The following is a 13,615-nucleotide window of genomic DNA, read 5'->3' as shown; positions in this document are numbered from 1 at the left end:
TGTTACGGTGGTAGATTTACTCCTCAAGGGAATGAGGCTGAACAACAGTGCACGTCTTCACTGTTCTCCAGCTGCCAGCTGTCTCAGAACAGAATATGAGTTTGGAGATGACAGAGCTGAAGAGGGCCCTTCATCTATATAGGCAAGGAACCCTCTCCCCCATGAGAACAGTGGAGAAAGAACTAGAAGGAAAGAAATGTAACATCCTCAAGGCAAGTGGTCCAGCAGGGAAGATCACCATACCTGAATGGTCCTGCTTATTCTTAATTTCCAGAGACTAATTGTCAGTGTGTAGGTTCTACTTTTTATCTTGACTGCAGTGAACTTAGCCTCTTGGTATTAGCACAAGATCGATTAGACAAATTCTAGGAGCCCACATGCTGTTTAATATATTAATGGAGTGAAATTCAAGAATAACTTAATAGGTAAGATATGCACTATTAGAGTTTTGGGGGTGCACACAAAAGAAGATAAATGATCTTTCTAACCATTCTTTCCTCAGCACATATGAACATCCTTAAATCAATATTGGTTCCTCAAATACTTGTAAGAGGTGATCATTTGTCAAACCTATCCCAAACTTCATCTACCCTGTGGCATAGTTTTTGTTTATAGTTTAAATTTGTGGACAGTAATTTCCTGCAGCTAAGCACACATAAAAGTTAATTCAGCCTAAGTAGTGAAAAGGACCTCTGGACATGAGGGCAGGTAACCTTTTTCCCATTTAAACACTGTAGTGTGAATTGTCAGGATAGCCACAGACCTGATTAATGTGCCTAATAAACTACTAGCGGTTCTCTAAACCCAGGGGAGCAATACAGTACAAAAACAAGAAAGTAATAGGAGGGAAAAGGGTGTACTAAGTCTTTGAAATTGAAATAATAATGCAAAAGTATTTTAATCTAAAAGAGAAATGTCTGGAAAGTCTGGATGAATAAAACCATAATTAAGAGAGATGGAAATGTGGTGTTCATGCATGTGATCTTGGGAAAATGACTGATGCCAGCCGGACCTAGACTTGAGCATAGAGAGAGAAAGAGCAGTAAGTGACTTAAATTGTTTTGTGGAAAGCTACTAGCTGGTAAAGGTTAACCTCAGCACCATACGTGTATACAACGAATTATGACACACCTCTGCTTGATACCCCACAGGTATTGTACAACTCAGCACATCTGATCTGAACTTGTGTTCTTTCAGCTCTTCCCATCCTGTGGACCCCATCTGCATGAACAGTGGAACAGTCCCTTCCAATGACTTGTCCAAAATGGAAGACAGAGAACAAGTGGCTAATTCTCAAGATGGCTCCAGCACCCTCTTCTAGGGGGTGTGAACTGCCTCCCAGTGGGGGCTGAAGTTGGCATCCAGTGAACATGACTACTTACTCATTTTTGAAACTGTCCTGAGGCTGTAAGTCCTTGAGGTCAGGGACTGTGTATTACTTTAAAATCCTAGCCCTTGCATCATTTTTGCTGACTCCACTGTTGAGACCACAGCTTCTTTTGTTCCATGGAAGCCTGAATCATGTGAATGAGTCAAATTAGCTGGAAGAACAAGGTCAAGCTCAACTAGTCTAATGAACTATAGATATGTCCCTGGGAGATTTAATGACACATGTTGCTTTTTTCTCCAGTGATTGAAGAGATGGTAGACGCTGTCCAAGCGAGACAGAGGTCCTTCTTCCCTCCGGTGTGCTCTCTGGGCTATTTGGAAAGCCTTGCTTTCTCTAGTTGTCATGCAGGATAGTACCGAATGGGACGGGGTCTTCAAGAAGGCTCCACAACTATTGACAGAATCTGATTGCCAAACAACTAAAACCACTAATGTTCCCCATTAAGCTGGAGCCTGCAGGGGTCAAATGCTTTGGCTAAGAAACCCCTGAGTTACCTTGGTCTTGATATGGATAAGATGTCCTGGAATCATTCCCAAGGTCAGAAAGACTGAACAAGAGAGTGCTGCTGGAAGCATAGAACATCCCTTTCACTCAAAGAGAAGAATTAGTCTCCAATTTTAATCATTCTAGAAAGCCCTTGAATCTGAGCATGATGATTTAGCCAATTACTGTGAAGTGAGAGAGCTCAACTAGGAATATGCTGACACAGCTGAGAGTTTAGGACTAAAAGAGGAAGTAAAACATGACTTGGACATGAAGAACCTCAACCCATGCAATGTGACGTCACCCAGCACCTGTCAGACTGCAAGGGCCTAATGAGACACTTTATTTCTTTTTCTTCCTCAAAGACAAGATAAATGGGAGCTTAACCTGTAGTCTAATCAGGAATAGATACTTGCATGCATTGAGGAATGCACCACAGGCTGCATTTTAGAAATTCGTCAATGATCTCAAAGTGAAGCAACCAGAACTAAACTCATTTGCTACTCACTGTACCTAAACATTTTAAACACACACATTCACACACACCAAACTAAGAAACAAAACAAAATGAATTGACACCCACGAAGATTCCCTTCAGTCCTGAAGGTTTTCTTGAGGAGAGAAATACATCAAAATTGCAGTAATGTTTGGATTTCCACACTGCTGTGAGCAATTCTTTTCAAAGAATTCTCTTCCAGAGATTTGTCTGCATGTCAAATTAACAGATGTGAATTTGGAAAACCCAGCTAAGGGAAGTGATATCCTCGTAGCCAGCAGATAAAGTGCTAAGAAAGAGAAAAATAGTGCAGCTACTAAATAAAAAAACAACAGCCAATCAATACACGTACACAATGTAACCATGAAGGAGGAATACCAGATTTCCATCAGATGACTAGCAAATGAGTATTGTCCTTTCAACCAATCTCAGAAGCCTGTTTGGGAAGCCATTTCACCAAACCATCTTGGGAATTCCTTTTTTAAAATTTTCTTAAGAGACAGTCTTAAGACAGACTAATGCCAAAGTTATTAGTATCATTATTTTTATGGCTGCTGCCATGGTGTGATTGTTAACACTAAGCAGTATTACTCAGCTTGATATCCTACCTCCCTCAACAGCTTTCACTCTACATGATGAGTGTTGAATTTTAAAAATTCAATGGCATGCCCAAAAGGAGTTCCACAAGTGTTTTGAACAATAGATGTTTCTTAGGCATGAGGGCATAGCTACTAAGGCAATTATTCTAGAGGGAGACAGACTCAGTTTTAACGTCCTGGTTTGATTGCTGAGAAGAGAAGCAGTTCCCTCTAGGGCAGCAGTCTCAAACTTGGCTGCATGCTGGAAACACCTGGGGAGCTTTACAAACTACTGATGCCAGGTCTTACCCCCAGAGAATTTGATATAGTTGGTCTGTGGGGCAGACTGGATATTGGAAGTTTTAAGAGCTCCCTGGGTGGTTCTAATGTGCAGCCAAAATGGTAGCACACTGCTTCAGAGTCCTGTGTTTTATCTGTCTATACACATCTTTTGCACAGTTTTACAAATCTGCCCTTCCCTTCCACTCAACACACTCATTTGTTCTCTCTAGCCCCAAGTATAATAACTGGGGGAGAGTAGCTGCTTAGTAAATGTTTGGTGAACATTATTCAGTAAGCATAAGTAGACCCTTAAGTGTGCGCTAGGTTGGGTGACCAACAGCTCCGATGTGCCTGGTACAGAGGGACTTCCCTAGATGTGTGACCTTTCAGTGGTAACATGGGAACAGTCAAGGGAAAACCAAGAAGGTTGGTCACCCTAGTGCCAGATACTATGCTAAACACTTGGAAAGGGTATTGCTTTAACCCTATTGGCAACCCTATGTGGTGCATGCTATTGTTAACCCAATTTTATAGACAAGGAAACTGAAGCACATACATATTGAGGGGCTTCCTGACATGGGCATTAAGCCTGAGATTAGACACTAGACAGCCTGAGTCCAGAGTCCATATACTTAATCATTATGCTCTACTTTCTTTCAGTAGAGTTGTGATTTTTGTTTGTTTCATTTGTTGCTTTAACATGTACCTCCCAATGTAGTATTTCAGAGCCTCTGATGCTGAGCAGTAGACCAGAAGCAGACCCTAGCAGACTACCCCACTAAGGGAGGAAACCTCACAGAATGGAACCTATGTGTGCATGCACACTGTGCACACATGTGAATGGTGTTGCCCATCCTATAGCTGTTTTATGTAAAGACCCCTTAATCACAAGTAGGGAGGTGTCTGAGCATTACTAAGCTATGAAAGAAGTAAACCCTTCACCTCAAATCCTTCCTAATTTAGGCTACCAAAATGCCTTCCAAAAGTATTTTTAAATTCTATCAGCCATAAAAGAAAAGGAGTTTTTGAGAATTTAGAATACCAACAGTTTAGTGAAAACTTTATAATTATACCACATACAATCCCTTTATAGACCTGGAGACACAGAAGTTTCTAGACTTTTGAAGGCAAGATCTTTTGTTTGCACAACCTGTGGTCATCTCATGCAGGCCCTGAGAGGCTGCTGTCCAGTCCAGCCCCACATCCTAACCGTAAAGGGAGGGAAGACTGTTAACTAGTCTTAACCTGCTAGAAGAAACACAAACTCAACAGAAAGACAGTCAGTGACTCAAAGGTGCCATGTTTACAAGTAAGGAGGCAGAGGTGGTAACTGATCCATACCTGAAGGGAGCTTCTTGGTGGAATCACTCGCAGAACCGCTGCTGTTCAGCATCAAAGGCTGTGCACCACTGGTGGAGGATGCTCACTTCATTCACTTGCAGTGGGGCCACCTGCTGACTCACAGCAATGGCCATCTTTTTTATGTTGTTCCATTTCTCAGGCAGCTCCTGCAATGGAGACCTCAGCGTGGTCAGACCCACATTGTTCCCTCCCTTCACCACAGTCCTGAAACTGGACAGACCCCAGATACTTTTATGTCTGCCACAACACCTGCTGCAATGCCATGGTATCATTTGTCCGTTTTCAACAACTCCCCTTCCTTGACTTATCTCCCTAGTCAGTTGTTCTATCGACTATCGTCTACTTTGCACTCAACACTATCCTTCTTGCCCTCAGCCTCTGACCCAGTAACCCTTTCCCTTTTTATATTTTCCAAGAATACTTGGTTATTTTCTGTAACGCCCCACACTTCCTCTTAGACCACCTTAACACTCCTCAGATCTGCTCTTTTCTCCTCTGAATGAAAACAATTCATTCACCCGTAATTCTGGGGAAAGAAACCCGACACACTTTGTCCACATTAACTCTCCCATATATCCTCCAGAATTACAGTGTTTCATATTTATTGAGTTTCCACCATGTGCTAGATATGACACATACCTTACACATACTGTTCTAAAATATGCGCCTTGGGCAATTGCTAAGCCCTGTTTCTCATTTATTTCAATCTACCTCACCCGACTCTGAAATCCTAAAACTCCCCCACTCTTTCTTTTATTAGGAAAACAAATTTTGCACTGACCTCCAGCTGCTTAAACACCGTTTTTGGCAATTCTTGTTCATAGGTCTTCAGCAATTCAATAGTTTGCTTTAAGGGCTCAAACATCTCATCAGTGCTGCCCTGCCATTCTTTAAGAGCCATAAGGTGTCCCATAATCTCAACCAATCCTTTAAAATCGCCTTTTTCAACTTCCTTGAGCAAGCCACTCTCACTATTTTTTATGAACACTTCAAGGTCAGCCAAGCTAAGCAAAACACAAACAGAACATGAGGAGCCACTCTCCTGCTTCTCCCAAAAAAGCAGATTTATTTATTGCCCCTAAAATATAGCTATTGCTATGGAGAACCTTCCATGTGCACAGCTCTCTGCATAGACTGTACACTGATGGTAAGAATATGAGCCTTTTCAGAAGTGTCAGAGTCATGAAGACAAAGATGAACACTTTGATGGAGACTCCAGAGACACAACATATTAGTAGGACAGCTGGGGAAATGTGAACAAGGTCTGTAGGTTAGTTACTAGTACATCAATATTAACTTTCCGATCTTGACTGTACTGTGGTTATGCAAGATGTTATCATTTGGGAAATCTGAGTGAAGGTAAAAGTAAATAAATGAATCAAATAAATAAAAATACACTGCACAGAAAGGGAACTTTGGTACTGTTTTGCAATGTTTTTTGTAATGTTTTTTTGAAATTTTCAAAAGAACTATAAATCACAAAAATACTGTGGTGTCTAAAATCATACACACTCGGGTTGTATGTGTAATCATGGCCAAGTCATTTAACATCTGAGCCTGTTTCCTTGCCTATAAGATTGGAGAAATCATTTCTGTCTCACTGGTTATTGGGAGAATTGTCTTTAATTCAGATATATTTATTATCTATTACATGATACAAGAAAAAAATTAATATGTCTAACACATGAACCCTAGCATGCTTCCAGACCCTGAGGAGAGAATAAATAGGATAAACAAAGGCTCTGCCCTTTTGAAACTTACCTCTTAGTGGGAAAAATAAATAGGAAACAAGTGGATGGAATAGGCCGAACAGTTTCACGTAGTGATGAGAACTATAAATGGGTAGAGACTATTTAGGATGGCTCTATTCTCTATGGAGTGGTTAGTAAAGGCCTTTCTATTAAGGTGGTTTTTGAGCAGAAACATAAATGGTATGAAGGAGGGAGCCACAGAGAGAAATATAAAAGTTTTCAGGTAGAGGGAACAGCATGAGGGAAGGCACAGAACCTGGATTCAGTTGACTTGTTTGAGGAAAAGGGGAAAAGTCAACGTGGCAGAAGCATGAGGCAAATGGGGAAAAAATGGAGGGAGAAGAGAGCAGAGAGTTAGCAAGGGGCCAGACATGGCAGGGCATTAGTGGCCATGATAAGCACTCCAGATTTTATTCTGAGCAAAAGATCTGCAGCTGGAGGAGAACGTGTTTTAGTGGGAGGTGGTAATGAAGACGGTGATGCTGGCTTTGCTGGTTGGGAGACAAGAATGGATGCCAGGAGGGCTTCAGGGACTATAATCATTGTCCATGTGACAGAAAATAATTGACTTTGACCTGGCTGGTAGACCTGAGGAGTGGTCAGATTCAAGATAATTTTGCATATAGAGCCTATAGGACCCACTGATGGATTAGGGGAGAGATGTGAGGAAACGAGAGAGATCAATAGTGGTCCCAGGCAGTGAGGTGAACAATGGTACCATTTAAAAAGATATGGGGAAGAATTGGGGAAGACTAGTTTTTGTGGAGGGAGAAGGGGAAGAGGAACATGTTTTAAACACATGAGGTTTAAGATGCCTCCCAGACACTAGACACTTTAGGGAGACATTTATTAGTCAGTGGAGAGCTCCTGAGAGATGGGGCTGAAAATATAAATTTGGTAGTTATTACACAGTCGTCCTTCAAGTGCTGGGTTAGATATCACTTGGAATATGAGTATAGATAGCTAAGAAAGTTCAGGATTAAGGTTTCAGGAATTCTAATATTTGGAGGTCTAGAAGAGACAAGCCCAGCTAAAGAGACCAAGATGGCACAGCCAGTGAGACAGGAGGAAAACAAGAAATGTGAGGTATCCTGAAAGCCACAGGGAGAAATGGGGAAAGAGGGAATGATCAGCTATGCCAACTCCTCCTGAGGGGTACACATGAAGATGAAGACAGATCGTGACCACAGGGTGTGGCCGTGTGAAAGCCATTAGCAACCTTGACACGAGTGGTTTCAGTGGGCTGGTCTAGTAAAAGGCTGACTGCAGAGTAAGCTGGGGAATGGCAGACTTCAGATTCTAGCTGTATGATGTATATGATGACATGAGTAACCCTCCTGCTCAAACAACTAGAAGGCATAAGCAACTATTTCAAAATCATTTAAAATATGTATCACTAGCAGGGCATGAGATTAAGGAATCTCCAGAGGCTGAAGATGTATCAAGAGCAAGAACCAAGCAAGGTTTTAAGTTGGCGTTCATATAATGGTTTCTACTGCACCATGAAGACCTGGAACTTCCACTTTGATTGCTTGAGCCAAGGGCCCACACAAGGTGGGTAGGCTAAGCTAATAGGAAGCTGCAACTCAGCAAGAGTGAACAAAAAATAAACACACTGCACAGAAAGGGACTGTAGGGAAACTTGCCTGGTTTACCCTGGGCACTAGGTGGGCCACTGCTAGTTGAAGTGTAGGTGGTCTGGGGTTGGAAGAATCCCCTGGATGACTGGTAGAAACAAAAGCAAATCATTACTGGAGGAATGAAACTAGAATCCAATCTTCAAAGGATTTCCACAGATAAAATTCCAAGGAACATGGTTTACAATCAAAAGTTATAACCCATACAAGAAGTCACCATGAGTAGGAGCTAGCAGAAACAGACACGAAACCTGTGAAGAGTTCAGATACTGGAATTCAGATGCAGAATATAAACAGCAATATTTAATATATTGAAAGGACAAACGAGTTCTTGTTTGAGTGTTTCTCTTTACCGTTTTTGACCCATAAAGCAGGAGAAAGTGACTTCCTGCAGTTTCTCGGACATCAACTCAAGACTAAGAAAAGCAACTTTATCCTTTTAAGCACCATATGCCAGTTTAGACAGAAGTGTTTTCTTTAGGAATCACTCTAGAAGCCTAGATAAGTCCACACAGCCTTAATAAGTCACAGACCCTGCCCCTGACCCAGTACTAAGTTCAAATGTAAATTCAGCATTATCTCAGTCAGGAATGGAAGCAATTTCAGAGGCTTTGCAAATATGCCAGAATCAGTGATAGCATGTGGACCTTTGTCTGAATGATGGATTCCAACAAATGACAAAACTCACTGAAGTGGATAACATGAAAATTATGGCCTGTGATGGCATTACTTTGTGAAGGGAAGGATAGAAAAGCTTTTAACATGTGTTTTAGCAATGCAAAAATGATCATACTGTGCTTTGTTGATGGACAATTCCTGGAGAAAGAAGCTAATAATTTCCTGTAGGCCTTTATGTTACCTTGAATCTACAGCATGAAGAAACAAATAATTTTTAAGTTGACACATCAGAAGTTGTCTTAAAATCATCTAATGAACATGTTCTCCAACTTAAAAAAGGAATAAATAAAAGAGAAGCCTTAACATTTGAGCAAAGAAGAAAAGAGTGTAAAAAATGAGCAAGCAAAATTATAAAATCACCAAATAGAAATCTAAAAATGGAAAGTATAATTAAAATTTAAAGCTCAGTGAATGGTTTAAAGAGGAGATTTAGACAAAGCTGAAAGAGAGAATTAGATTGCTCTATGTGGAGAAAGTAAAGTTTTCTGAACTGCAGTGCAGATAGACAAAAAACTGAAAGCTCTGGAAACTGTGAAGACACATGAAAGAGTGAAAAGATCTGGCATAAGTGTAGTAAGGGCTCCAGGAGGAAGCAAGAGAGAGAATGGGCAAGAAACAATCTTTGAAGAGATTCTAGTGGAGAATTTTCTTGAATTGCTAAAAGACTTCAAATGTGAGATTAAAAAAGCGACAAATTGAAGGCAAAATTAATATAAAGAAACCCTCACATAGGTAGTTCATGAAACTGAAGATTGCCAAAAAGGGTAAAAAAAAAACCCTTAAAAGTAGATAAATGGCTTCAGAGCAAAGACAGACTTCTACAAAACAAGGGAAGGAAAAAAGAATTAGACTAACATGTGACTAGGCAATGAAAAAATGGAAGCCAGGACACAGTGGAATAATACTTTAATACATAAAGAAGATATCTGTTGTCCTAGAATTCTATCTTCTAAAAAACTTTTTTCAAGCACAAGGGCAAAATACATGCATTCTCAGACAAAGAAAGCATGAGAGTTCTACCAATAGACCCTTATTAAGGGAACCTCTAATGGATAGATCTCAGGTAAGAGCTCTGTGATGTAGGAAAATTTAATGAGCAAAGATATTGGTGAATATGTAGGTAAATTTAAATAAACATTGAGTGTATAAAAATAAAGTATAATTTGTGGAGTTTAAATACTAGGGAGCAATTGAAATTACTGGGAATGACAGAATATAATTCTAGGAGTGAACAGTTGAGTTCAAATTATTCTAAAGTCTTTGCATTGGTTGTGAAGAGAGTAATAATGCTGATAAATTTCTTTCTTTTAAGGATCCTTATTAAAATAGCAATGGGAACCATAAGAACTGGAGACCTTAATAGTACAACATCCAAATTAGCAGAAGGGAAGAAAATGGAGTAAGAAAAAGGAAAAATAAAAGAAAACAAAAAAAGCAGGCAAAAAGGAAAAAATTAAAAGGAAAAGAACAAATGGAAAGTATATAATAAAATGGTAGAAATGGATCCAAAAATAGCAAAAGACATGTTGATGAACATCCAGTTAAAATGTCAGTATTGAGGTAGATGAAACATTCAGTTCTATGCTGCTTATAAAAATCTCTCCTAATATAAAAGCACAGAAAGGTTGAAAGCCAACAGGTAAAATGAGAGACACTAGGCAAATATCATACAAGGGAAATTGGTTTAGTCATATTAAAAAAGGACAAAACAGACTTCAACACAAGAAATCTAGCTAGAGATAAAGAAGATTAATGTATGGCTAAAAGTTTCAGTTTGCCAGGAAGATAGAAAGAATCAAACTCTGCATGTTCACAGAACCTAACCTTAAAATAAATGAGACAAAAAGTGAAAGAAATATAAGGAGAAATTAACAATCTACCAGCAGAGTGGAAATTTTTAACACAGTTACCTCAGTAATTGATCAATTAAGCAGACAAAAAGAGGCAGTGAGATTACAGTGAATGTGAATAAAAGAGTTAACACATTTGATCACATAGGCATGCACAGACCATTAGACCCAGCAGCTACAGAATACACATTCTATTCAAATGTGTGAAGAATATTTATAAAAACTGACCATTAGATAGTGTATAAAGCAAACTCACAAATTTCAGAAGCTTGTTACTACATGTATCACATTCTCTGACCACAGTGTGATTGTTAGAAATTAGTAACAGAAATACAACTAGAAGAACCCTATGTTTGGAAATTTTAAATATATGTAAACTCATCATAATGGATATTAAAACTGTTTTAGAACTAAATTATAATAAAAATATTACATGTTAAGACTTGTGAGATGTAGGTAAAATTGTACTTAAAAGGGAATTTATACTTGACACCAATATAAGATTGTTTATCAGTGATACTTCAATTAAAAAAAGGAAATTTATAACTAAAAGTTATATTTAAAAAAGCAAAGTTTCAAAATCAATAAAAAAGAATCATAAGTTAGCCAAGAACAGAAAACAAATCCAAAAAAGTAGAAGGAAATAATAAGCATAAGAGAATAAACTACAATGGAAATTGAGTTATAATAAAGAGGATCAATGAGTTCATAAGATAAATTTCTATAAATCTCTGGCAATATTGATCAAATAAAGTAGTACAAATAAAAACAATTAGAAGTGAGAAAGGAAACATAACCATAGATTCTATAGAGATTAAAAAGATAAGAGAATATTATAAATTTTATGACAATAATTTAAAGGTTTACATGAAATGGATATGTTCCTAGACAAATATGGCCTACTAAGGAATGGAAAACCTAAAACTCCTATAACTATTAGAGAAATTATAGGTAAAACTCTTGCCACAAAGAAAATATCAAGCCCAGATGGCCCAATAGGAGATTTAAATAAAACATTCAAGGATCAGAGAATTTCAATCTTACATCAACTCTTCCAGAGAATAAGCAAGAAGGATTATGTCCTAACTCATTTTATGAAACTCATTTATAAGGAAGGAACATTGAAGGCCAATCTCAACTGCAAACATAAACCTATCAATGCTAAACAAAATATCTGCAAACAAAATCACCCAGTGGACATATCTGAAAAAATAATACTTCGTAGTTGGGCTTATCACAGTAACACCTGGTTGGTTTAATATTAGAAATTAAATAATGTATTCACCATTTGAACATTTTGAGGGAAAAAGCAGAATTATCTTAATGAAGCTAGAAAAAGCACTTGGTAAAATGCTATATCCATTTATGCTAAATCTTCTTAACAAATTAGGAATAGAAAGGGACTTCTTTAATCAGATAAAGAGAATCTACACACACACACACACAAAATCATGGCAAATGTTATATTTAGTAATGAAATGTTGAAGGCATCCCCTTTAAGACTAGGGCACAACAAGGGTACTTGCCATCACCACTTTATTCAACGTTATACTGGAAGTCCTAGACAGTGTGGCAAGATAAGAAATAGTGATAAAATGCATTTTATAAAAAGACTGAGGAGGAAGAAATAAACTTATCATAAATGTGTAGATGATGACTATGTCCATGGTAAACCCAAAGAAGGATGCAGATAAATTATTTGAGTTAATAAGTTAATTTAGCAGTTGCTTGATACAAAATCAATATACAAAAGTCAATTCCATTTCCACTGAAAACATGATTTTAAAATTTCATTTATACTAGGGACTGAAAAATAAAACATCAAGGACACAATGAGAAGCATCAGGGCCAATGGATTGGGAATCTTGATGGGTCTGAAGAAAGTATGTGGCGGGGCTGCCAAGTACATGACCTGGAAGGATACTAGGCGGTGGTCAGAGAATGGAATGCTTGAACCTGAGGCTCTGAAGGGACAGAAATTACTTCTGCAACTTTTCCTATACCCACAGAGAGCATGACATGGAATGAGGCAGCAGAGCTACGGAGGAGGGGAAGGGCACTGGGGAGAGAGGTCAGCAAAGTAAGAAGCAGGGACAATGGAGACTCTATGTGGATGTTGGCTCCCTGGGGATGATTGTCAGCAGAAGCATGGGGAAGGGAGGCTGAGCCAGATGGTAAGAGCTGCAGTGATGGGGAAGAATGGCTAACAGCTCAGGAGGCAGCTGCAGCAAAGACACACAGCAAGTGCTGATGTCTGGAAGAACTTGCTACAGGGAAGCTGGGGATTTTGAGGGAGGATGGTGGAGACATGTTCTGGAAGAAGCAAGGACCAACAAGAGTGCCTCCAGGCCCAGGGCTCAGAGGGATACAGGAGGAAAATCAGGCTATACAGGGGAGGGCTGCAAAGAAGTGTCCTCAAGAGTGAGCCAGGGTTCAGTTAGAGAAAGAGGAGGATGGGGGATGATGAAGGGAACAGTGGGCATTTGCTGATGAAAGATTCTGAGATCTGTGGGAAGGCTTGGTGAGGGCAAGATTGGGGGTGAGCCAGATCAGGGCATGAAGAGCTGAACAGGGATGAGAATTTAGATGATGTTATGGCCCTAATGTGTGTGCACCCCATAGATTCCTGTGTTGGAGCCCTAACCTCTAATGGTATGGCATTTGGAGGTGGGGCCTTTGGGGAGTAATTAGGGTTAGATGAGGTCATGAGGATGGCTCCTCAGAAGGGATTAGTGGCCTTATGAGAAAAAGAAAGAGATCTCTCTCTCTCTGTGCAGAGACACCGAGGAAAGGCCACATGAGAACAGAGTGAGGAAGTCAGGAGAGCTCCCCACAGGCACCAAACCACAGGCACCTTGATCTTGGGCTTCCCATCCTCCAGAACTGGGAGAAATAAATTTCTGGTTTCTAGGCCACCCAGTCTGTGGCATTTTGTTATGGCAGCTCTAGGATTCGAATTCCAGTTCCAATGTGTGTGTGTTGGGGGTGGGAGAGCGTTCCCCACACCACCAGGTAATTGTCCCACACCAGCTGGGTGTCCTACAATTCAACTCAATTCTGACACTATCTATCTGGTAGCATCAGATCCCACATGGTAGGAGCTCAGTC

The 13,615-nt window shown here is 39.6% G+C and overlaps 1 protein-coding gene across 1 annotated transcript in view; it reads right to left on the bottom strand.

The window, feature by feature from the left end:
* Positions 1 to 13,615, bottom strand: part of LOC118931523 (dynein axonemal heavy chain 9-like) — a 287,535-nt gene that overhangs the window by 215,191 nt on the left and 58,729 nt on the right. Inside the window, 2 exon segments of the mRNA XM_057499470.1 lie at positions 4,571 to 4,737; positions 5,373 to 5,595. Coding sequence (XP_057355453.1) covers positions 4,571 to 4,737; positions 5,373 to 5,595 — 390 coding nt within the window.

The sequence above is a fragment of the Manis pentadactyla genome, chromosome 4, assembly GCF_030020395.1.
Source record: "Manis pentadactyla isolate mManPen7 chromosome 4, mManPen7.hap1, whole genome shotgun sequence".
Taxonomy (NCBI): domain Eukaryota; kingdom Metazoa; phylum Chordata; class Mammalia; order Pholidota; family Manidae; genus Manis; species Manis pentadactyla.
Note: the sequence above shows the minus strand (reverse complement) of the source record. Positions and strands in the feature narration are given on the sequence as shown.